A 26652-nucleotide genomic window follows, 5' to 3' on the forward strand; every position below is an offset into this window, starting at 1 on the left:
AGAATTAATCAGCTGACAGCGAGATCTAAATCAGTTTTACTCTCTTATATAGTGTATTATTTGATATTCAAAGCTAATTAGTTATCCTGTCAATAACGTTTGGATTCCACATGCTGTTGAAGACCATGAGAGAAAAGACACTGCTAAGATAAAGTATACATGCTGAATTCAATTCTGATAAACCATCCAGTCACATGACGACACATTAGCAGGGAAAAAACTATAACACAAGCATTGATTTAAGTTGTGCATCAGAAAAAAACAACTTCCCATGCAGGGATGTAGAGAATAACAACTGGTGAGGAACTGAGGACTCAAGGTTAACAACCGTCATCCGTTTGCTGACAACTTTTTTTCCGTCCCTGCATAATGTTCCACAGCCTCCCGTATCTCAGGCTGATCACATCACAAAACAACATTCGCCTTTATAAGGATTCCACTTTCACAAATAATAAAAAAATCTGAATCAGACCAGAACTTATGGTTACAGACAAATTTATTGTACAACACAGCAACACCACTAGCATGCAAAGTCGGGTTTGACACTCATAAGGCATTTTCTCCATGTAAAAGCTGCCTTTGTCACTAGGTAATCCAGTTTTTAAAGTGCAAAGTTCACAGAATGTATAGATTTGACCTACAGCACTACATTGTAAACAGATCTATTAACCAGACATGTAATGAAAAAAGTAAGATTGGATTACCGTCCGTTAATATTACACTATGCATGACAGCAAGCAGACTGATAGATTTACAGGTCTTCACTGCGAAGTTGCAAGATGCTGAACAGACAGTTTTACAAGGTGTCACTGGAAGGTTTAGACAGCTGCACAATGCTCTTAGCTTGTTCTTCATTAACGTGGTGGAAAGGGACAAAAACTGTAAACTGTGTCTGAAGAGTTTGGTCTTGGGCAATGACAGTAAAGACACACATCTGCATGAATGTTCAAAGAGAGACATGAACGTTTACACTCACTCACACACAATCACACTTGCACTGACGAAAGGGCTAACATGAACAGACAATCTGATACACTGGCATGTCTGGACATAAATATACATACAGGCAACACTACATTGTTAAAAAAAAAGAAAAAAAAAAGCATAATAATAATAAAAGAAACGGAGCCAACTGGACTGTAACAAATGACCATCAGGAACAAACCAGACACTGTCGTCCACATTAAACGAGATGGCTGCAACACGTGCCAAGCCCAATGCAGTTAATTCACAGAAGCGCAGGAGCAGGAAGGGCGGTCCCTTCAAAACATCACAAAACTGAACCATCACAGCACCACCACAACAACAGAAGGTACAATTCAAAATTACACTAAAGGCTCTGCTACCAACAGTTGGGCCGTGTTAGCCTGGCTAGTGCCACATTATTGCCATTATACTTTGTTTTGATACCTCTGAGTGTGTGTTTGGGAACACACAAAATGGCTTTTTAACTTACTTAAATCTTGCTGCATGAAAAAGATGTACTGCTTGGAGGCTGCCATGGCAGCAGTATAGCATAAAAACAGAGAGAAAACTCAGGATGCAATGACAATACATATCAGGATGATGGTGCTCAAAACTGTCTCGAAAACTGTGGCTAGTAATGAAGTTGACAGTGACTTCTAAACCTTTTTTTTTTTTTAATCAGATGGGCTCATTAATACTTCACTAGTGTGATTCACTGACTTCAAGATGATGCTGATTTCTACTGTGGGCTGTTCTAATTAATAATAATAATGTGTTGCTGGTTAATTATTTGAGATCTTGATAAAAAGTATACTAACTAACTAAGTAGGCTTTTCCCTCATCTATGGGCACAATCATTGCAGTGGCAGTCTAAAATTAGAATTAATATACATATATATATACACACACACACACACACACACACACACACACAGGAACATCCCTACTCTGTACATCGGCTTAAAGATTTATATATTTCTCTCTATATACACATTTATATGGGAAGGAGAAAAATAAAGGATCCTTAATTATTTTTCTAGGTTTTGATCTGGTAAACACTTCAGATCTTCAGAAGTTTAATGTGGTCATGACTGTGGCGCATAGTGTGTTGTTGTGTATGATTTAACTTGAGTCACCTGTAAGGCACACTCACTTTGGAGGATAGCACACAGATCAGCAGTTATCTTGCATTTAAACCACAGCTAAAAACAATAACAATAATGATAATTAGAATAAAAAGGCGCGGAAATAAATGCCCGTCATGAAAGAAAAAGCACTTTTGGCTAACACTAAAAAGGCAAAACAAAAAGCGGTAAAGCGTTAAACACTGAAGACAGATGTTTGCGAGCTGAATAACATGGGAGATGGGAAAAAAATAGCTCTGTATTTTTTAAATATCTATCCACAGTTCAGTCAAACAATATACTGCCAAGTAATTAAAATGCATCTAAGTCACATACACTCTTCCTGGCCAAAAACAAGAAAACAAATAAAATATAAAATGTCATGAGAAATGTCAATCTAATTTTGTTATCAGGGGTAGTATGGCATCCTGTAAGGGACAGAAGAATGTCAAGAATTAGCAGTGCTCAATATATTCCAGTTACATGGCATGAAACAGGTCAATTAATTCTAAAGTCAATAAAATAACTTTCAGTCTGTCACAATATTTTTCCTCTTGGCAATACTGAACTTAAAAATCCAACCAGTGGAGTCTTACAGACATTTAAGGAGAACTCAATAAGGAATAAGTTACATAAAAATTTGTTTTAGTGCTGCATTTACTGACATTAGCTAGCTTGTTTTGGCTGCAATCACAGGGCAAAAGAAATGATCATTTCTGACAGCTAAGTAAAACAAAAAGTGGCTTGTTCTGTAATTGGCTTCAAACAACTGTGGATGCTCCCCCACTTCCCCTGCGGCTGTTTGATTCCGTTGTCAAGATGCCTTTACAGTGACGATCGGTTTGCATCTCTCATCGCCTTTTGTGTTCAATAGTTCTGCAACGTCGCTATTGACATTCTGGTTTAATACACACAAAGGTCGGGAAACTTCATCTCGTAGATGGGTACAGATCGACTCTGGGTTTGGCCGTAACCTGATGAAATGGTTCCAGATGGGCTGGGTGGGGGTCTGAATGTGAAGAGGGAACAGACTGCAGTCATCATCATTATCATGAGTCAACAGCATCATCATCTTCATCATCCACTTAGTCAGTATCACTGCTATTTGATGTCATTATTGCCCTTTAAAAAAAATATTAAACAAATACAATTTTATTTAAATATCTCAAAACACTTTCTCTTACCTGATTGTAATCTCAAAGATTTGATTTAGTTTGCTCTGCAGTAGAGTGGCCTAGACAGGAGAGAATATATCATATTAGACAAAACCAAGAAGCTGAAACAAGAAAACCATTTTGAAATACAATAAGAATAGAAGAAGAATGTTTTTGATGTACCCTGGCTCCACAGTGGGCAGCTATCTCTTCAAAGGGGGCCTTCTGAAACTTCTCCACCACTTGTCTCCTTCGCTCCCTCTCCTGCTCCTCCATACCCACACTGTCCACTAGAGGGAGGCAGAAAAAATATATGAATTTCAATAAAGTATTAGGAAAGTCACTACTCCTCTTTTGAAATCATGCTTTGGCAGCTTATTCCAACTGTTTCCACTCCATTGTTAATTACAGCTCAATAGACCATAACCATTTTCTGTAAAAAGCACAGAAGTGTCGTGATGCTGTGTTGGTAGTATTTCATAAATACTTTAAAGCCAGACTGAGTGGACATACCAATGGCATTTTTCAGGGTTTCAAATGTGATCTCCTCTGCAGGTGTCCTCTGCATGACAGAAAAAGAAAAACATACTATGATGCAGTGATGAGGTAATACATACTGAGAGGTGAAAAATGTTATGCTAAAAATGAGTGCTAAACTTCTCTACAGGGACATATTTAAGTTTTAGACCATAAAATTGTTGTAAATGCTTCTGTGCCTTTACCTCCTCTTTCTCTGGACTGTTTCGGGACTCCACCTCCACCTGGACTGAGATGGTCTCACCAATGCTCTTTCTCTTGGACAGACGATCCTCATCTGAAAAAATAGAGCAGATTGTATTTTCCTTTTTTAAAACAGAAAACTTATAAGTGATGCAATAAATTACAAATTTTGATATTATTGAATAGGTAAAAACTAAGAGAACCCAAACAGAAAAAAAGAGAGACTAAAAACTTTGACGAGATACCAGATCAATATAAAAATGAGCAGGCACACAAAAGAAACTGTCGTAAAACTCAATGATCCTGGTTCACTCCTCAGAGCTAGAAAAGGGTGTGCTTCAACAAAATACTAAATTCTCACTAGTTCCAGTGGAGTAGTTCAGCCTGGCATTTCCATTCACAAATTATTAAGCACCTCGACAAAGTGGTACAAACTGGCAGGTCAATAGACATTATCTTTTTTTATTATCATTTATTTGACAAGAGAAGCACATTAATAATTTTTAAGAAATCCTCCACTTTGCTACAGCTGACGTTATAAAACAAGGGATGTATCTTTACCTGTATACTGTGGGACATAAGGCGTAGCCAGTCTCTCTGTGTTGTAACCACTACCTCCAAGGACCTCAGTGATCTTTGACTGGAGGAACAACACGTCCCCTTCTACCTTCTCCAGTGAAGAAGGCAGCCTAGGAAGAAAGAGGGAGTGGTGAATGTTCTTTTAATTTACTAGAGAGTGGTAACTCACTGCTAGTATTGAATATTTAAATATAAAATTCAATACTGGTATGGTTTGGGAGAAAGGAGAACTGAACATGGATGGTACATACTTGGGGTGATCAATGAAGACATCCTCAGGCAAAAGGAAGGGGCTTTCTTTCTGTCTGACCTCAATTACCTTGAGGGCAGATGAGAAAGGCTTTTTGTTAACACAGATTCTTGGGATTCAGACACACAGATACACATATAAAAACAAAGAAGCCCAAGTCCAGACCTCGTGAATGTGCTGGCAGAAGGCTGGGACGGTGGTGAGCTGGCAGATGAGGTTGAGGTAGGCGGCGGCGAGGGCATGAACAGCACAGCGGTTATAAACAGGCAGAGCCTCGTCGGTGGACAGAGCCAGGTCCTGCACAGGATACAAAGAGATGCTCTTGCATTCAAATTCACTCTAAAACACCTTTTTAAAACACATTCAGATGACACACTTTGATTCCGTTTTATGTGTCTAGGACTGTATCCAATTTTCCATTCCTGTGTTTTTCAATTGGTTTTTATGTTTATTTATAGCTAGTTTTATCACCCATGTTTAAAACATGTCTTTCCATTTTTAATCAATTTTTTTTTTGAGACATTTCATGATTGTTGTTTTGAAGCACTGTTGTAAAATGCAGAATGCACTTTCACTTTGTGAACTATGTATTCAGATAAGTGCTACATAAATTAAATTATGAGTTCATTACAACACTGATCACTAAAGTACAGTATTGCTAGCAGATAACTGTGGCTGAGAGTAAACAACAGCACATGCAAAAACAAATGGATGAAAAGGATTATAATAAAATAAATCTTGATTGCACACATGTCCTTCAGTACCTGCAATGCAAGTGCCAGGCGAATGAGATCCACCACCACCTCTTCGTTTGCCAGTTCCACACTGAGAAGGCCCAACAGAGCGAAAAGGGTCTCGTAGTGTTGCCGACCGCTGCTCTGCTCCTTACAGCCCAAGTAGATGTGTCGGTACAGCTGCTGGCCGTGCTGTGAGCGGAGGACGCACACAGAGAAAGATGAGTCAACACAAATAGAGGCTGAGAGAGTCTAGACTTCAAGTACTCTAGTTTTTCAGCAAATGTAAATATTTGTTTGTTCAAAAGCATTTGGTGTGCATATGAATTTGCTTAATTTGCTATGCTAAGTAGTAGTTTGCATCAGCAAGTCAAATGTTGTTTTGTGAGAAATTATCCATTTAATTATGTGCAGCAGTAGGAGAACATAATTTAAATTTGGAAAAGCAGAAAAATAATGACAGAGTAGACTGCTGGGACATGAAATTTAAAGACTTAAATATTAAGAAAGTACTGTTTCTAAATAGGTATTCATATATACCAAACCACCTGTAGATGGAGGACAGTACCTTTTTCATGAATAAGTTGTCCTGTCTGGAACACTTGTCAACTTTCAGCTTGAGCACAGAGATGTCCGAGATGATGCTGTACAGAGAACAAAGACACACAAACTGTAAGTGAAGCACAGATTAGTCCAATTAACCCAAGCTCTAGTGCAGTACAGCTGAGGCCCTACAATATACACAGATGCAAAAACACCATGTTCCTACAGAAATGCTCGCATACTTAATGTTGGAGAACTTGGGCCTGTTGTCGTGCCGGTCAATGAGACTGAGAAGGATTTGAAGCACCAGCAGTCGAACCTCTGGATCCTCGGTTAGAGAGAAGGAAAGCAGCGGTTCCAGGAACGAGCTGGGCAGTGCTGTCAGCATGTTGGTGGTCTGGAAACCTGCCGTCACCTGAGGGAATGAGAAGCACATTTTGGGTTTGCAATCTTCAAACACATCATGCAAATTCAAATTAGCTAGAGTGGGATTGTGCTTTTGACCTTCGTAGAATGCTACAAATAATTTCTTATCATATAATCATAGGGTTCGACATCTGTCAGCTAAATATTGTACCAGCCTGCTCACTTCTGACTGGCTACTTTTATAGTGAAGACCCACATAACTAATGATGAGTAGCACCATGAATGTGATGTTAATCTGTTGTAGCGATGATGTTTAATTTTGTTTTATAGGAATTAAGATTCTACATGTTAAGAAACAAGGCCCACAGCTCTGTTCAGGGTGAACTGATTCTTGGGTCTAACTCCTATTAGCCCAAGACTGGAAACCTGGACAGCTGCTTCCATAAGTACATATTTAAATTTTTTGTAAATGACACCACTAGAAAAATATCCTTGACATTCCATAGTGGATTGGAAGACAAATGTGAAGCCATGAAGAGAATGAAAAGGTGAAAGAATATCAGGAGGATGAAAAAATGTTTTAAACCTCAAGAGTACAGCCAAAGACACAATGTTTGTAGAAAATTATTTTCTCCAGAGTAAAGCTCTTGAGAATGAAGTGACACATCATTGATGGTGTCACCTCTTATGTGTCTCTCTGTTCCTGCTATTTTTGTCATCTATTCTATTTCTTTCCTCGAAGCTTCTTTCTAATTCGCTTGATTTTGCATCCAAGTAAAAATAAAGCTGGTGATCATCACCATCTGAGTTTTCATCTCCTACATCAAAACGAGGCTTTCTAAATTAACAATGATAATATGAGGATCAGGACCCACCTGGACCAAGGACTTTAGTAACATAACCTGAATCATCCTGGTACCCTCAGGCCTGGGGATGAAAGAGCAAATTCAATTAACATTTAGGTTCTCCCAAACAGCCGAAAACACATTTGTTTACAAAAGCACTGTTGTCTGAAGGGCAGAATGAAGTGAATTGTTTGACATGTAAGAATAATTTACCCAGAGCCTGTGGACGGCAGAGCTAGATGAACCCCAGGGACTGGGATCTTGCCCATTATGAAGAGCATAACCTCTGACCTCTGGTATGTTGGTAGAGTGTTGGCAAATGAACCTGAAAGGGAAGGAATCAGACAAACAAATAAGCATCAGATGGATAAGAGGATTTGGAGAACAGGGAAAAAAGAAATTAATACCAGTCAGAAGAAAACACAGGCACACAGGCATCAACACAGAACATAAGTACCACAAACAATCTGATCCAGTTCAGGAGTCTGTCTTGCAAAGCCTCCCACACAAACACAACCCAATCAGACTCACCGATGGTCCTGATAACAGCCTCCTGCAGCTGCCTCTCCTCATGAGCTTTGATGATCTTGGTGCCAATGTTGGTGCTGCCGTCATAGGAACCGGTCAACTCGTAGTCCACACTCAGACGAAGCTGCCGCAGCAGGGTGTTAAAGACTTCCAGCACTGTGGGGCCTGGATACACAGACAGTGAATAATCAAAACACCAGTTCACCTCAAAATGAAAATTAATGTCTGAAACCATTTACAATACGCCAGATAGTTCCTTAGTGTATGTACGTGTGCATGTGTGTGTGTATATATATATATACATATATAGATATATATATAGCTCACCCACAGAGCCGCTGGCTGCGATGGCGGCTGCCTCCAGCAAAACTTCCACTATCCCTGCACGCACTGTGGCTGAGTTCTTGCTGTTAGCATCCAGGTGACCAAGAAGCTGCTGGATTACCAAGTGAGAGTGCTGGGACTGGAAAAGAGGTGGAGAAGGAATGAATGAATGAAACCACAGTGAAAAAAACACACTAAAAGTAGGAGGATGTTTGATAAACAAATGGAAATAAGCAAACATCTTATTTTCCAAGCCATTTTTGACTGTAAATTGGAGAGAACTCTAATTTATTGCAGAACTTAAATCATGTTATAACCATTCAAAAAAAAAAAAAAAAAATGGCAGTGTGTAAATCACAGTGCCCTATATGTACAGATATATGGACAGGCAACCCTAAAATATAATGCCTCCAGAGGTGAGGAAGAGGTCTCTAAAAATATGTAGGCCCTGTGTAAATCACAGTGCCATAAATCAAAATGTTTCAGATACTAGAAAATGTGTTTTGTGAGGTCACAGTGACCTTTGACCACCAAAGTCATATCAGTTCAGCCTTGAGTACAAGTGAATGTTTGTGCCAAATTTGAAGAACTTCCGTTAAGGCAATACTGAGCTATCGTGTTCACAAGAATGGGACGTACGGACAGACCAATGTACTGGCGTACGGATAGACAACCCGAAAACATAATGCCTCCAGCCATGTTTGTTGCCGGCGAGGAGGCATAAAAAAGAGGTGAGGATGAGATTTATGTCGGCACTGTATCACTCACCTGGATGGAGTACATGATGATTTTGAAGCAACGCACTGCAAAAGTCTTCCCTTCCCATAGAGAGTGGTTATCTAAGTGCCTGAGGGAACACAGACAGGAGGAGAGGGATGGGGAGGATACAGAAGATGTAATTATACAGCACCAGAACTGATGGAGAGCAGCAAGGGATTGAGAGCAAATTTTTAAGTCCATATATATCTTTTACATTTATATTTGTATGATGTACCAGTTTTAACAGAGAGCACAAGCGTATGTGATTAAAATGTAAGGAGGCACAAGAATTTAACTCCTTTCATAGTTGAATATGATCAGGCTGTCGTTATTAGATGCAAAAAGTGCAATAAAATGACAAAAGAAACCCAATCAACACTAACGTTCAGGATCACAATGTCCATTAAACACGATCAAGGTGATTACAAGTGAACGGTTGGTCGAACTACAGATTCCTATGCAATGTGTGTACTATTATGAGACTGAGAGGCGGGGACATAAATTACTAAAGCATGAAACGGACAGAAACGGAGACAGTGATGGATGGACAGGAGCTGGTCTCACAGCACATGACAAGTGAGATGAATTGAAGGGTAAATTGAGAGAAAACTGAAAATAGATGGATCAAGAGTGTGAGGAAAAGAAAAGAAAACTACAGTAGAAAACAGTAATTCTGAATTCTAAAGTACAAAAACCAATCAATCAATCAATCAATCAATCAATCAATCAATCAATCAATCAATCAATCATTAAACACATTAAAGGCTTAAAAGGTCCATGAAATTGTATATTTCCACCTCCCATGTGCAGTTTTGAAATGTTTGTGAAATAACCTTTCAACATCCAACTTTGTATTGTTGTTGCTTTTTATGTTGTTATCCAGATTAACTGTCAGCAAAATGTACAAGTGCAATAATATGCAGTACATTTTCTGCAAGGCAGTAGATTTAGCTATATTCTTGCAGGCACATTATATGTTCAAGTGCTGGTTGGCATAATTTATCTGCTGTATTTTTCAGCAGATGTCTGAGCTCACTTAGTTTTAACTGTTAATGATACATTCACATTATAGCTAACCCACACCTTCATGGAAATATAGTATAAAGCACAAATGATAAGAAATACTAGCTGAGATGCAGGGAATGAAGCCAAGTGGGACAAAGATAGACAAATATACAACAGACAACTTAATCAACTCAGTACAAAAAGGGATAAGCATGAATGTCTCGGGCTCAGAGAGATGCAGGTACATGCAGTGAAAGGAAAATGCTGTGACAAATAAAATACTTCACTCCAGGGAGAACTGTAGAGCTGAATTGATTCTAGCAATGCAAACGTGGAGGAAGCGAGAGATGGAGAGACAGACGACTACAACAAAAAAACTCTCACAGAAGACCAGGCTCAGAGACATTTAAAGTTAAATAAAAACATAGATGACGACGTGAGGCACGATAAAGCTGTGAATAAGAAGGGAGTGGGCAATGTGTTGTCACAAAAGAATTATAACTAATGAAATTACAATCTTGCAAGGGAGAACGCACCTGCAAATCATGCACTCACATCTAGTAAGAACAACTGCGTAACCTTGCATTGACCTTGTGCCCCTTTGGGCAAATCAGAGTAAAGCTAAAAATGCCGCAGTAGTGCCCTGAGAAGCATCCTTCATTTAGATTTAGTCAGCACATCAAAAACAAACAACTGCATAAAGGAACAAATCACAAAGAGAGGACAGATCTTGTAAATAAAAGAGCTTGCAGGGTTGTCTCACATCAGCACGGGTGTGATGGCATTCTTGATATTGCCATAGGCGGCTCGCCCCAGCAGCTCCCTGAAGCAGCGCTCCGTCAGCTCCACCGGGCTTTCCTTCTCCTTCTCTGACGCCTGCAACGGAGAGGGGGAGCGGCTGGTGGGGAGCAATGCAGGTGAGAAAGCAGAATAGAAGGAGAGGAGAGGAAAGAACAGGGAGGAGGTGAGGAGAGGGAAGGAGGGAGGGGATGGCCAGTTAGACGGGGAGAGAGAGGCACAGAAAGTGAAAGAGAGAGAACAGAGAGAAGAGGCGAGAGTTTGGAATCAATTTGTTTCAATAATAAACCAACATTTACACAGAGGCTCGATTTCTTTTAGAAACACACTCTGGACTGCTGTGTCACTGCAGCCTTCACTCCTGCAGTGAAAATTAGGTGGCTGTGTGTGTGTGTGTGTGTGTGTGTGTGTGTGTGTGTGTGTATTTGTGTATTGCACATCGGTTATCACCATTTGAAAACATGTCTGTCTCTGTGTTTGTATGTGTGTGCAAGTGTATGTGGATACAGTTGGTTCAACCTTTTTTTTTGTTCTCATACATAGTTAAAACCTCAGCCATAACTCTATCTTGGTCATGACTAGCCTCGGGTGGTTCACCAATGATGACATTATTTATTAACAACCTAACTCTTTCATCTTTCCTGCTCCTGCTGCTGTTGCTGTGGAGGAAATGTGACTTCCTGCCTCCTCTAACTTGGCTTAATTTCACAAAAAAGACCCTGAAATTTGAGGGGTAATGGAAAACAGCAAAACCAAGAAAAAAATAACAGAATTCCTACACCAGTTTAACTTTAAGGGCACAAACTTAACTGCAGCCATTTCCTTCTAATGTAGAAAACACTAGTGAGTTCTAAGCTGTTGCTGAAAGGTTTCACATTTGTCCAGCAGTAACAAATAATGCTCACCAAGCCGCTCTCATTGACCTCTGTCCAATTGAAAAGGGCATTTCAAACACCCACAGGAGACTTCATTCTGTGCTCTCACAGCAGAGTTTTGTCTAATGGTTTGGAAACTCAGAAGGAAGCCTTTGGCATGAGGAGAAATCAGCATACCCAGCATCTAAAAGCCTACTGGTCTTACTATATCTGCTTCCATCAAACAGTTTTCAGATGCTGTTTTCGAATCTGTACAGTGTGTAAAATGCATGTTAAAAATGCAAATTCAGTTAAAATTTTCTGTTGATGCTGCAGGCAACTACACATGACATTTAAAACTATCAACCATGCAGGCACTTCTTGAAATATAACACACAAAACAGAGCTCAGAGAAAGATTTTAGGATCTCTGGAAATAAATTCTCTACAAAAATTAGTCCAAACCATCAGAAGCTAAAACTCTGCCTGAAGTTGATCTTTAAATGAACTTGTACATGTGCATGGGGATTAATGCAGAGAAAAATGCACCATCTGTGAGTTTAATGAGATTCTCTACTGACTGCTGTGGGGTTTGTGGCTGATAATGACTGGCTAAACTTAGTGTGAGGAGGAATGGAGAGTACATAGCAGGGGCAGGCCTCATAATTCACACAGAGTAAAGGGATGCTCAGAGGGAAACTGTCTCTGTTGGATTGTGTCTGTCTGTCTCTTTCTGTCCATCAGCTTTCTTTCAATAACATCTTTCATCACCGTTTTCTATTATCCACCCTCCATCCAGTCTTTCAGCCCCCCCCCCGCTCCACTAACCTCAGATCTCAGCACTGACGTCAATTTCACTATGTGGAGTACTGCCGATGAAGGGACTCTGCATCTCTCTCACTTGCATAGTCTAGCACCCAATCCTTGTGATGTTTTTATTTCTCTACCCATTGTACTATTTATGTTCATGCTTTGCCCCTTTCACACACCCCCACCCCCCTTTTTCAGATTTTCTCCCCACCTCCTGGTGTTTTTGTCTTTGGATGCTGCAGGTGGGCAAACAGATGCCCATGACATGGGTGATGTCTGGCTAGACTGCCAGAACAAATATGGCCTAACGTAAGACAAACAGCACCAGTAGGCTACAGCACAATGGCTGTGGTGAGTGTAACGGAGGCATGGCGGGTCAACACTGTATCATTTTGGGTCATCAACTTTCTCTTTCTCACCACATGACGGGACAGCCTAGCCTGTTTGGTGACAATCACAGACATAATAACGCAGTGGGCTATATTCATCTGCTTTGAACTGAAGCTGGTAAGAAAATGCCATTTTATATAGACACAAATTATATAAATCCTCCTTTTGTAGGGTTTTAATGTCCAGTTTATTTAAAAACCATTTTACGGAGGCGTTGATTCAATTTTACTTTAATTTTGGAGGTTGCGGTTTCTCGACCCTATTTATGAGGACATGCTAAATAACAGAAACATTTCACACACCTTCATTAATAACAGGTTATTAGACTTAATGGCAGAGCTCATTGTTTCTAAGTTTAACTAAAATTGTTCCAAAGTCTGTTAGTAGGCAAAACCCTCTGCTTCTAGTCAATTTTCTGCATAAACCACATAAACACATAAAATACAACAAAACAAAATACAATATACAAGTAATGTGCACAAAACAGAGAATGAAATGATGACCTAATAACAAGATCTCAGAAATGATTGGGAAAATTACAAGTACCAGTACACCCAAATTATCACCATATAATGGTGATTTAAGGTGAAACCGACACTATAAGATCCATTACATATTTGCCTGAGGTCTGATAAACAGCAACATATGGATGTCAGCTGTCATTTTCCTTGTGAGCACTCACCTCTCTGTACGCTCTCCACTCTGCAGGTTGAAAAGCAGAGAAGGGACGATCTTGTCCATGTGCTGAGGGTCCCAGATGTTAGCTTGTAGCTCATCATTCACAGTCTTTCTCACCACACCCTGCAGGCCTTTGATACCTGCCATGCGGATCCTGGACGCAACAATCACAGACACAGACAGCAGACATCATTTGATTGCTTCTATAAATGGATGATTATATTTAGGAAGTTATATTTTCATCTATATCTGTCAGTGTTATTTTTTTGAAGGCTATATTTAACTATTCAAAGATGTCACTCTCTATTTTTTCATATTTTCATGATAACAAGATCACTTTTAAATAATAATAAAACATAAAACGGCACGGGCAGCAGTAGTCTAAAAAAAGACTTCCTAAAGTAGTTTAAAAACAGCAGTTACTTAATCATTCTGCCTCTGGCGCAATCAAGCATCTGTCCACTCACTTGGTGCGGATATCAGGGTCCTCGTAGCTAGAGTGGCACATCTCACTGAAGCGCGACACAAAGAAGTCATAACTGCGGTGGTACGATGGTGTATCTTCTTCTATGTTGGCAAACTTCACAAACTGAGGAGGAGAAAAAGAAGGTAAATACATTTTTATGTCAAACAGAAACTCTACAACTCAAGAGATTTACAGTAGTAAGTTTGCTCCTCAATAGCCCAAGTCTATAAAGAGTTTATTTCAATTTAATTAAAAAAAACTTAAGTGAAAATACACCAAATCCACATAGTGAATATCTCCCAAACTAAAGTCAAACTGCAGCGTCATTACATCTCATTAAAAGCGAAAAGCACAGGGCAGAGGGAGGCTCTCCCACTGGGCCAGAAAATGTCAGCATTTAAACACGCTGACATTTAGCTTCACACACACTGCAATTAATAAATTATGAACTGGAATTATAATACCTGTTAACAAAAATTATATATTGAAAATTCTGTGAAGCAGATGGTAATTACAGTACAGAAATTTCCAATACAAATTCCAGATTTCTACAATCACAAATACACGTTGGATTGGTACAGTAATCCAAATGCAAGGATAAAAAAAGCAGAAGCTATGTAGAAAATAGAGCATCTAAAGAAGTCCCAGATGAATCTATTTCCTGTGTATAAAACAAGTATTTGGAGTGGTTTTGAAATTAAATGAAGTGCCCTTGAGCAAATTTAATGAAGTGAACCCATAACTGCTCCTATGATGCTGCTCAGCTAAAACAGCAAATTGCTGCTGCAGTTGATACTCAGAAGCTGCCCAGTAATATGGCAGTAATACTGGGCATCATATATCAACTATGTGTCTGCAGAACAATCTAAAACCATAGGCAATGGAGAGTGGAGATTGTAAACATTCTCTGCAGTATAAGGTTTTAGTTCACTGACATAAACTCGGAGAAAACCTGGTTGGGCATGATTCCTGTGGTGATAAACTCTCTAATCCTCTCCTTTCCCATCTCTCTGACACCGGCCTGCTTCTGATAAGCCACACAGTGCTAGCTATGAAGGAAAGATGCTATGTGCTAGTTGCCTTGTAAACAAACAGCATTTGTTTGCACTCACTATGTGTGAGGAAGCTCAGGGTTAAGTCTGCCTTGTGTGTGTGTTACAGCTGAACAATTCTAGTGAAACTAATCCCAATCAATATCCTCACAATGTTCAACAACAGACACACTGAATGCAAAGCTTAAATGAGCAGATATAGCAAATACAGATAGATATAGATATATTCATCTACTATTAATTGTTGTGAACAGTGCTGTGATGCTCAGTTAATTATGCAGCACTGAGGTGTGTGTGTGTGTGTGTGTATCATGTGTATGAGTGCTTCAATGTATGGCTTTGAATTTGTCCTAAACACACCCATGAGTGTGTGCGAGAGAGACTGATAGCAGGAAGATTATGAGTGAGAGGCTGGCATGTCTCGTCAATCTGTGTAGATGACTGCAGAGCTTTACCAGGGTGGTCTGCAGCTAATCTGATTTCCTTTGTGTCCTCTGCTGACCTGGCCAACAGCGCTGATAGCTACTTCCCATATCAGAGGACACTCATCACTCCCACTCCCTCTGCCCATCACTCTCTCGCTGAGCTCTGATCTTTCTCAAATACTACCGCAGTGTTCCTCTCAAGGTTAACATCTTTTATTTTGTGCCATCACATCAGGAAAGTAAATGCACCCTGTCAACTTCTGATTAGATAATACCTCTAAATCCACTGAAATGGGTAGAATTTGTTGCGGCAGAAAAGCTTAGAAACCAAGGCACATTAAACACATTAGAGACCAACAGTTCATGGATGTGGGTATTTATCAAAATTTATATCAGCAAAACAATCTGTCTTAGCTTTTAAATGATTCTTGTTACCAAAAATGTATGACCAGAAAAGGTTTTTTGCTTATTATTATTATTATTTTGCTTCTACAGTAAATTGTAACTGTAAATCTTTTGAAAAACTACTTTAAATCAAGTCACATGGACATTAAGTTGGACAGCGCCCTGAATGCAACGACTAATGTCCAAGACTTATGAAGTTAAGATATCACTTGGTTTAATGAGTTTAATTTTTAACACAAATTTACTACAGTTGTCTGTTATCACAATGGTTACATTTTGTTGTAGATACTACACTGTACTGATTTAAAAGAAAAGAAAAAATTAAAAGAAAAATTATTTGCAATTGAAAATAATTATATTTATTCTTCCACAAAGCAATATAATAATTGAACAGTAGCTAAACAAAATGATTATCATCAAGGATGAATGGAGCTACCAGTTTTATGATGTACATGATTTTCTTTGTTTGTTTGTTTGGTTTTGTATCTGCAAAACTATATATCAAGTGATGAACTCTTTAAACTAGTAATCTAATCCTGGACACTCACCGAGTTTGTTCCTAGGATCTGTAGGCTGGGTTTATCTGACTCTAGCAGCTTCCGCACCATCTTAAGAAAGCTCTCCACAAACAGGTTGATGCTCTGACAGTGGCAGGCCATCAGCAGCTGGTCCAGGGCTTCCATGGCTATGCACACATACCTGAAGAGGAGAAGAGAGACATAGGAACATCTGAAACAGACCACTGACCCTGTGGGCAAATATAATCTGTGTCCGGATATCTTATATGGACAATAAAAGAAATGGATATTTTCAAAATAACTAACAAACAGCAACAGAGATCGAAATGTGATAAGCTCTGCCAGACAAACTCTAGAGACTCACATATTGCACAGATTTCAGGGGGACTCTGCCAAGTGTAAATGTAATCTGTGCAGGCTGTTTGCATTGGCAAGAATCATCCCAGGGCATATTAGTCATGAGTGATGGAAGACAATTTTTGTGGCATATAGAGCAAGTGCAAACTGCACAGAAACATCACAGTCTATGAACCTGCCTCCCCACCTACCCAGCAGAACTTTGCATGATTGCTCAAAAAGACTGATTATAAAAAAGGAAAATGATCAAGAACACATATTGTACATAAGTGGTGGAAAATGTGTCCAGATTTAATGTAGAATAAATATGACGTTTCCTTTTAGATTGACCTTTTAAGGAGATCTTAAACGCATAATCTTAAACTCTTTGATGGACTGTCAGTGTAAATCTCTATGATGAAAGGCTACTACAAGCATCATTACTTCACAGCAAGACAACCTCAAATTCTTATCAGAATTTTAATGTTTAAGCTTTAATTCTACCAAATTTAAATCAGTTAATGCCTGGAAGTATAGATAATACAAACAATAATAAACCTATATTTGTCAGGGCAGAGATTTAACAGCTTAAATGTTTTTCTGGGAGCTATATTGAATGGCGATTGACCAGTGTTGCTCACCCGTATCTGTGTCGGGCCACATCCCTTGACAATCTCTCAGACAGGTAAGCTCCGATACGGTCGAGCTTCTCTGGAGCTGACAGGGCGTAGAATGTCAGCTTCTCCATGTTGGCTTTCACTAGCCCATCCTAGGAGGGTGAATGAAAGAAAGAAAGAAAGAAAGAAAGAAAGAAAGAAAGAAAGAAAGAAAGAAAGAAAGAAAGAAAGAAAAAAAGAAGGAAAGAAAGAAAGAAAGAAAAGAAAACCAAGACACAGAAGTTAAGAAAGTTTTAGGGTCTCACTCACATGTAATTATTCAATACACATCTCTCAGCTAAGGCAGTTGTGTACACAGTGTAATGTGCATTCTCCTCAAAACTCAAATTGTAACAGTATAACTAGATCACTGACTTTCACCTCCTACTTTCCCCATTGACCTACTTCATTGCTCTTCAGTTTGGTCAGGGGGAGGAGAGAGCTAAAACACTTATAGTCCATTGAGATCCCTTTACATTCAGACGAGAGCTGAAAAATGTAGTCAATGAAGTAGCACTCTCATAAATGAATAGAAAGTCAGGTTAATGCTCAAACAGATTGGTAAGACTACAAAGCTATGATGGAGGACTTGTAGAATTTTTTAGTTATATACTCCTGTATAAAGCATTGCAAGGCAAAGAAATAACAAAAGTGATAAATGGGCAGAGTATCATTCATCATTCAAAAAAAACAGCAAACCATAATGTTTTTTTCCACATAAGACACATTGGAGGCAAACCGCATAAAACGTGCCAATCAGTTGGTTATGTATGAGCAATCACCACAGGCCCTTTTCATGGATTCAGCTGAACAGAAACACAATGTGACCAAGCCTTTCTATCCCAGGAAAAGCACAAGTGTTACTAATAACATTAAAAATGGGTCTGTTCTATTCAAGTGTCAGAGTAAGCCATGACAGTGAGCCAGCACGCACAATACCACAACCCTGAAACTGAAGCTGCGAAATGGAATTCAGCCATATTCAATTTTTATTAAAAGTGCTTTTCCTATGTTAAAAATGACAAAATGTCAATTATCACACATGCAGGAGAATGGAAGCAGCACTATTGGTCAAGCACCTTGTTCAAGTAAGTTTGAATTAACTTGATAGTCATCACCTGAACGCTATTCTTAACTCTGTAGCTCCGTGTCCTCAGCATCTTCTGTAAGAGATTGTACTGTACTCTTTCATCATACTGCCTTTGAGCAGTCAGGTTTTTCTGTGAAAGCCACAACTCAGTGAAACATCCTACCAGACGACATAAAGATCAGTTGCTTCAATCTGAGCAGTCAAACTGAACTGACTTGATTGGCTGCAATTTGCCAATCCTTCCAGGACCTGTGCACCTCCAGGACCCTGAGGCGAGCAGGAAAGATCGTGGCTGACCCCTTATTGTGTGTAATTTGTATTATGTGTTCTGTCTTGTTTGTCTCGTTTGCTTAGTGCTGTTTCATCACTTTGTGGAAGTTTTTATTGTGACCTGCCAGGGGACTGCAGATAAAAATGTATATATTTATATACTAGCATTTTCATTGCCAATAAATACATTTTTAAATAACTAAATTAATTACTAAATAAATAAATAAATAAATAGGTCTTGTTCACAGCAGATATTTTGATATGTCATAGAAGAAAAAGCACAGGAGTTATAATAACGTTATTGACAGGAAGGCAGCATTTAATTTAAGATGTTCCAGTTGGCATGGCTTCCTGACACACCTGAATGAAATAAGGTCACTCATTAATATCATTAGTTGCGGGGCGTCGTGTGGCGTAGTCGTCTAAGCAGGCGCCCCATGTGTAGAGGCTACAGTCCTCGCTGCAGTTGGCTCCGGTTTGAGTCCCGCATCGGACGGCCTTTACTGCATGTCATTCCCCCTCTCTCTGCCTCCTCATTTCCTGTCTCTCTCCACTATCCTGTCCAATAAAGGCACAAAAGCCCAAAAACATATCTTTAAAAAAAAAAAATATCATTAGTTGCACCTGTGCTTTCGAGTTTGACACGTCAAAGAGTCTGCTGTGAAAAAGGCTTATTCATCTAGGGAGGGTTATTTTAGAGAGGAGCACAGGGCTGGCTCTGCTTTTGTCTGCCTCTCCAAAACATCCTGTGGCTGAAATCCATAATCGATTACCAGCCAGAATACTGCAGCTGACAATAAAACAACACGCTCTAGTTGAAAAGCTGGATTTTTTTAAATATACATACACAATGTGACATAATTTTGAGTAAATGTTATCAAACGGCTTCATTATTCCCAAACTGCTGAAATACAGTTAGTTACAGTCTCAGTAACAGCAGCTTAGAGCCAAACTTAGAAACTTTCTTTTTGGGAGCACAATATGCAGGTGTGCACGCATGCACACACACAAAACAGGGAAAGAAGGTCTGTGTGTACTACTATGCCCTTCGCGTTGCAGTTCTGGCCACAGATCTGACAGGTAAAGTGGGTTACTGCAGCAGAACAGAGGCACTTATGAAAAGTTTCCTCTGCAACAAATCTGCTCCTTCTCCACCCAAACTAATTCTCTTTATGAGTAATCTGTATCAGATCTCAGTTTATCAGAGGAAGTTGTAGCAAAGATGAAGTCTGTGGTTTTATACCAACAGCTTTGAAGAAGACACTTACATATGAAAGCATGCAAATTTTTCTTATCACATCTACCTCACTCTTCTTTACTCTTCCTAAGATGTTATAATAACACTGTGTTTACATTGACCTGTTTAAGGACTACAGATCGAAAGCTACCAGCTAAATATGGTACAGTGCTAATTTCTCACATTTCTGTTGTTCTGGTGTCCTGTTGTGCATTGTCTTGTTCAATATAACTCCATAACTAAATAAACTTAATTAATCTTGATGAAGATACAGTACCTTGTCATTATAACAACAGCTTTTACCAACAATTCAGCAAGCACATTAGTAGGCTCCACATGATTTCTATAGATAATCATGTACAAGACATGGTTATTCAAAGACAGCAAGACAAGAAATTACTGAAGAAACAGAAAGTGTCACTTGAGCTTCTCACCTCTGGGTCTTCTGGGAAGATGTTGTCTACCAGGCGCTTGTACCGAGGCCTGAGTGCCCCGCAACAACCACAAACCCCTGAGGAAGACAAGACAGACCAAGGAGAGAGAGGGAGGAGAGAGAAAAACAGAGAGAGATGATCAAGTGGACTTATACAGTATGACTGACAGAAATGGAATAAAATCAAAAAGAAAGAAAAAAACTAAACAAGTCTCCTTTTCTCGTCCCTTCTCTGTCATAGCGCTATTTGTCTAGTCTGTGTAAGTTTGTGTAAATCAAAGAACACAGTGTCAAAGTATTCATGTATATCTAAGCCTTAGACATACATTAATACATTGTGGCTGATACCTTAGACTCTAAGGTATCAGCCACTTGTTCTAAAAGGTGAAGGTTAGAAACACTCCATACTGTAAGTAGGACTAAAACTGCTTATTGCTGCTAAACTTCTAAGACAGTGAAAAATAATGACTTTGCATCACAACATAGTGTATGTACACAGAGGCAGTAGTAGAAAATGAATAACCAAAAGATCATAAATTGTTAAACCGACTTGTCAGCAGGGAAAACAGCTGTAGCTAATAAAATAATAATGGGAATGCTAACAAGTTGAAATTAACAGTATTCTTGTCACTATTATCTTTAAGGCCTTATTCAAGTGGTACACTTGATATAAATGTGCACATCATTCATTTTATGAGGTGCAGCTGTGTCTAGCCTGCTGTGACAGGTAAAAATGATCAGCCAAAGTGTAGAGAAGCAAAGAATTTGCTAGGCAGCTGCTGAATACAGAAAGACAACACAGACTGCACTGAAAGAACTCTACCCATCACTTTAATTCTATCAAGACAAAAACCATTGCAAGCTTCCACAAAACTTCATAGTCAAATAACCCTGTAAGAACAGAGCTGCCAAATGTTGACCACCATTATTAGTACTGGCATGATGCCATCATTCAAACTACTGAGTCCAAGATTAAAAACATGAAGATATGTTCATGTTTATGGAGCTTCTGGGAAACAGAAGCTTAGTCAGCACCTCCACAGTTTGTTCCTTAACTGTTGTACAATAACAGCCTTTATCTCCCCACAAAAACCCATGCTAAGTGAAGGTAATCTTGTGAAAAGACATTTGAGGAAGGCCAGATATGGAAAGAATGTGGTCACAAGACAATTACAGTCACAACAATGCCACTCAGATGATAATAGACACATAAACACAAAGGCACAGACATAAACTATCTCTCTTTTTCTCTCAGAGCAACCAAGACAGCCTTGGAGAGAAAAAGTGCAACACAGTGAAGAGTGATTTTTCTGACTTTACATTAAGGAGAAAGCAAGCTAGGCAGCCAGCAAGAGCTGGATTCTGATTGGCTGAGGGAATTCAGCAGTGGTGAGTCATAAGGGGACCCTGGGAGAACGAAGAAAAAAGCGATAGCCTAAAAATAAAAAGAACAAATGAATCTCTTAACCCTTCACACGGTTCTAAATAAGATTTATTCCTGCATTCATCAAACAAGAACATGTGAGTTTAGGTGTGACAAACGATAATGAAAAAAGTGGGTCATTTTGCCGTTAGCAGTGTAGTTGGGTTTAATGAATGACATGAGCCTGACACTTCAAACAGAGACAGGACAAATTTATTTATTTTTCAATAGACTAAAGCAAAACAATCTGGGGAAAAAAAGCTTTTCTCCCGTCCTTCCTTCCTCTCTCAATCCCAACGTCACTTTCCTTCCTTCTATTCTCCCAAAGAAAAATGTTTCATTATTCATTATTTTAGTTTGCTCTTACACAGATTGAAGCCTTATTCACTGACGTGGCACTAAAACTTCACTCAGAGCATACTGACCAGACATTAACAAGACTACCAGCCAACTCTATCTCACAATACACTGTATCCAATGCACAGTATATTCTCCCATGGCTCATGCCACCAAGACAAGATATTTAATCTTTTTAATGCATGACATGAAATGTATAAGAATCCTTTCACCAACCAGCAGTCTTGTGCCTTGTGATAGACGCACTGTTCACACTATGAGACACTCGGCCTCCTACAGAGACTAGATTATTCAAACCAGCTGTCAACTTGTAATTTTTTCTTTTTGACATATAACACAAGATTATATTCTCAGTATAATACTGACCAGTAGTGCACATTTCACACAAATGATGGAGGCAATCAGCAGCCTGACTCACCAATGTGCATAGACAGGCTGAGCTCTGCTATAACACCACTGTGCAAGACAAGCAACAACCAAGTTTCCGGTGCAATATAGTTGATTTCCCAGTGATACAGAACTATAATAAATAAAAAACAAAAACACGGCACATTTGAAACCTGAGGAACAACCACACACACACACACACACACACATTTCCAGCAACTTGCAGTTCAAAAAACTAACACAAATCATTTTATTAGGGCTGCAACTAACAATTATTTTTCATTATTGACTAATTTGACATTTGTTAAAATTACATTTGCTAAATCATTAAATCTATAAAATGTCAAAATAAAAATCTTCTGAGCTAATGTCTTTGAATTCTTTGTTGTGTTGTTGACCAACACTATAAAGATAGATGCAAATACCCACCCCAATTCTTTTGGCATTAATGCTTAAAAATGGCTTTAACGATAAATCAATGATTCATTTTTTGCTGAACGACTTATCGATTTATCAACCAATTGTTTCAGTTCTATATTATACACTGCTTGAATGTCAATACCAGTCTATTGAGGGAAACAGAGTTTAATAAAGCATGATTTAAATGAGGAATTCCATACTTAACAAGTTTAATATTTTTGCTTGATTCACCCCCAAATTTTCAAATCTGTAATAAGGAGTGCTGTGAAAAGAACATTTCGTCCTTTGTCATACATAGGTAATTATTTCAAATACAGGGGTATGTGGACTTCACCAAGTATTAGTTGGGCGTTTGAGTACTGTAAGTATGGAGACCATCCTCTAAACCAAAAAACACGAGGCTCCGAAAGCAATAAAAATTCTCCTTCTGGGCTATGTATCCTACATTCCCTAGCCTTGTGCTATGTTATCAGTGACCTACACCTAGGAGGAGGGGAGTCAGTGCAGCCAGGATGTCCTTGAAAACCCTTTTAATAGAGTAAACGGCATCTTTACAGTCTTAACTACTTATAGGCCCCTCTGTTCCAAGGCTTCTGTCTGCTCTCTAAAAGTTCTGCTGAACTCCACAGCAGGAGCACTGCTGGTGCCCAGGCTTATCTCTGAAAGCTGCGTGTCTATTCATAGCAGTGCTCCTCTCTCCTCCATCACTTCAAACACTAATGAGGCCTCTGCACTGCTCCCTCCCTCCTCCCCCTCCTCCCTTCTTCCTGCACCCACCCAACCTCCCTCTATCCCCTTCATTCACCCTCGCTGTACTGGCCCAAGGCCTGAGTATAGGAGTCACCACTGAATTAATGAAAATGTAGCAGGTCCCAAGTGTAGAGAGGAAAGGATGGTGGACAAAGAAAGAGTGACAGAGACACAAACAGGGAAAGAGGAAAAGATGGAGACGGAGATGGAAGTGTGATGGGGGAGGTGGATTGACTATGACTCACAGATTAGTGCTACTTATTGCATCTTCTCTGTCCAGTACAAATCTGTCCTGTCCTCTCTGTCAGCAGTACAGGAAAGATATTTTCAAGAGGAGCAGAGGGATAACACAGGGAAAGTTTTTGTAATGCTATTGGTCCAAAATATCCTTGATAATTTTAACAGCTCCTGGGATGTAGCAATTTAGATATTATTTCATACTCCTGTGGTGCACTGCATGCATGTGCACATCCACTAAAATTAGTTATAAGCAAGTTATTGTCATAGGTAATGTCCTACATTTTTTCATTTTTGACATTAAATTTGCTGTCATGGATTGCCAGCAGGTAAAACAACTTCACAACACATCTGAACGATTGGATTTCTTTGCGACAAAAGCCAATTCAGCTCATAGCAGAAAAGCACTCTCTCTCAAGAAACAGTCAGTGTTTGAAGGTGGGTTGAGGTAGCATGTCACACCCACTGGTCACTGTAACACGGTATTAATTCACATTTTCTGCTTCCAGCATGCCTCAGTCAGTTTGTGTTAAAAAAAATAAGCAGAGTTCTGGTTTCTGTAATTGTGTTGGTAATGTTAGGTTAGTGTAGAAAAAGCTAAGAGAGAGCAACAAGGTGGGTGGACAGGAATTTGGAAGACAGCGGTGAAAAGCACACATAGCAGGGGATCTCACGACATCCACCCACTCTGCATGGCAAACTGACAACACATTTAGGGGCTGGACACCGAGCTCCTCCGCGCTTCCATACACACTCACACATGAACCCAAACACAAACATGCTCACACACACTTTGAGGAGAATGAAAGTGCAGAACAATTAATTGTTGGTTGTTGGTAGACAGAACAAGATAATTAAGAGGAGGACATCTCTGCAACCTGCTGTGCCAAAGTTGGGGAACACTGGTTGTGTGATATCTACTTGTTTCACTGACTGGATGTTAAGATACATATCTATGCAGGATGAATTTAAGTATGCATATGTATACACATGCGAGGGGTCTCCACCCCTCAAATCACCACAGCAAGGACCCAGCCAATCACCATGCTATTTTTATCCCAGTAACAATGGGTTGGTACATTAACAGATTACAAACTCCATTTCCCCCAGGATGTCAGCTTAACATTTCCACATTAGGGTGAGAGAGAGATAGAGAGAGGAGAGAAAACACAGCATTCTGAAGTGAGAAAAATAGAGGCAAACAAAAAATAGATAGCTCTGAAAGACATGTTTGTGCCAGATAATATTTAAAAAATCCTCCACACAGGTACACAGACAGTGTCAAGTGTTAACAGGACTACTGCACTGTCACACATATCAACAATCAACACAAATCAAGAGGTTCAATCTCACCACAAGATGAAGGTGCACTGACATCTGAAACAAGGGAATTTATCTACAAGACTACAATAGTTAAACGAATTACACACACACACACACACACACACACACACACACACACACAGAAGGTAGGAGTAAGACAAGTAGTCCATCACATCTTGTAGGGTCATATCTGCATCTGCTGTCCCAAAGTTGCTCTGTTGTACCCAAAGTCACGTGGCTGACAAGACGGCGTAAATATAGTCCTGATGCCCTGCAAGAGTATTAAACATATTTTGTCTGTATGTGTGTGTGTGTGTGTGACAGACAGAGAGAGACAGAGAAATGGGGAGACGCAACTGTCAATACACGTTCAGACCTCACCTCCAACTGGGGTCATGCACTGGTTTTACAGGCCACATTCAAAAGCACACAGACAAACATACTCAAGCAAACAGCATACACTTTTTGTAATCGTGCAGTAATCTGTTATAGGCTGCATACGTATACCTGTGCAAAATACATGACACTTCTCACAATGGTTACAAAGCATGTTGCCCTTCAGGGGCGTTATTACATAAGCAGGAGGGGGGAGACAGACCAAGTCATGCTATTTTTACATCAGCAAACAAGGAGGGACAAAACATCTTTAAACAGTGAATTCACATGGTGAAATGCAAGCACACAACAGAATCTATAAACACACAGAGAGTACAAGACAAGAGGTGAGGAGAGTGTAAGCAAATAACAAATAATGAGTGAGGCTGATTCAACAGCCAACTAATATGCACACAAGCTGTCGCTCAGTGAGTTTGGGAGAGCTGTACAGCAGATGAGGAGGGAAGGTAAGCATCATGGAGAAGAGGCTGATAGTATTAGGGAGAAATGTGAATAGTTGTCATTTTTACCCCCCTTCTCTCTGTCACGATGTGCCTTATCCTCCTAGAACATATCTTTGGGGCTATTGTCATGCATACACATTGTGCACATACTTTGCAGAGCCATATGTACAGGATATGGATTTTTTTTCAACCATCAATCCATGTATACTGAGTCAAAAATTCAAAGCATACATTCGATCCAGTTTGGCTGGCAGCAAACATGGCTGGTGTATAGCACTCTGATGTATAGAGCCAGCTGCCAACAAATCCTTGTGACACAAGACCAATCCGACACACTATGAATCACAGTCAAACAGGCACTGAAACTGGGCTATGAGGGTCTCAAGCCCAGAGCCCCATTTCCATACAGTAGCGCACCAGTGCAGCGCACAGTAATGCCAAACTGAGCTTGATCTTCCAGTGTGCAGTGTCTGTGTTGGCAATTCATTAGCCAACGAACCAAAGCCTTTGTCCATCAATAGTCTGCAAACTCAAAGCAAAGCTGCCTACATTTTTAATTAGCGCTAATCAATGAACCATATATCAACATGTCCCAGTAACAC

At 39.5% G+C, this 26652-nt stretch overlaps 1 protein-coding gene across 4 annotated transcripts in view; it reads right to left on the reverse strand.

The window, feature by feature from the left end:
* Nucleotides 1-478: 478 nt before the first annotated feature.
* LOC130187258 (protein EFR3 homolog B) overlaps nt 479-26652 on the reverse strand; it is a 30237-nt gene continuing 4063 nt past the window's right edge. For all 4 annotated transcript variants that reach the window (XM_056404690.1, XM_056404692.1, XM_056404689.1 and 1 more), the window contains exons 2-23: nt 20316-20392; nt 17270-17397; nt 16323-16473; nt 13894-14015; nt 13431-13580; nt 10661-10795; nt 8902-8980; nt 8137-8272; nt 7813-7974; nt 7495-7606; nt 7312-7363; nt 6313-6485; nt 6096-6171; nt 5558-5719; nt 4959-5090; nt 4795-4862; nt 4526-4653; nt 3967-4058; nt 3758-3806; nt 3428-3534; nt 3275-3324; nt 479-3099 (exon numbers count right to left, since the gene is read on the reverse strand). In XM_056404690.1, coding sequence (XP_056260665.1) covers nt 2994-3099; nt 3275-3324; nt 3428-3534; nt 3758-3806; nt 3967-4058; nt 4526-4653; nt 4795-4862; nt 4959-5090; nt 5558-5719; nt 6096-6171; nt 6313-6485; nt 7312-7363; nt 7495-7606; nt 7813-7974; nt 8137-8272; nt 8902-8980; nt 10661-10795; nt 13431-13580; nt 13894-14015; nt 16323-16473; nt 17270-17397; nt 20316-20392 — 2447 coding nt within the window. In that variant the 3' untranslated portion in view covers nt 479-2993. The remainder of the gene's footprint in view (nt 3100-3274; nt 3325-3427; nt 3535-3757; nt 3807-3966; nt 4059-4525; nt 4654-4794; nt 4863-4958; nt 5091-5557; nt 5720-6095; nt 6172-6312; nt 6486-7311; nt 7364-7494; nt 7607-7812; nt 7975-8136; nt 8273-8901; nt 8981-10660; nt 10796-13430; nt 13581-13893; nt 14016-16322; nt 16474-17269; nt 17398-20315; nt 20393-26652) is intronic.

This window comes from Seriola aureovittata, chromosome 19, assembly GCF_021018895.1.
Source record: "Seriola aureovittata isolate HTS-2021-v1 ecotype China chromosome 19, ASM2101889v1, whole genome shotgun sequence".
Classification (NCBI taxonomy): domain Eukaryota; kingdom Metazoa; phylum Chordata; class Actinopteri; order Carangiformes; family Carangidae; genus Seriola; species Seriola aureovittata.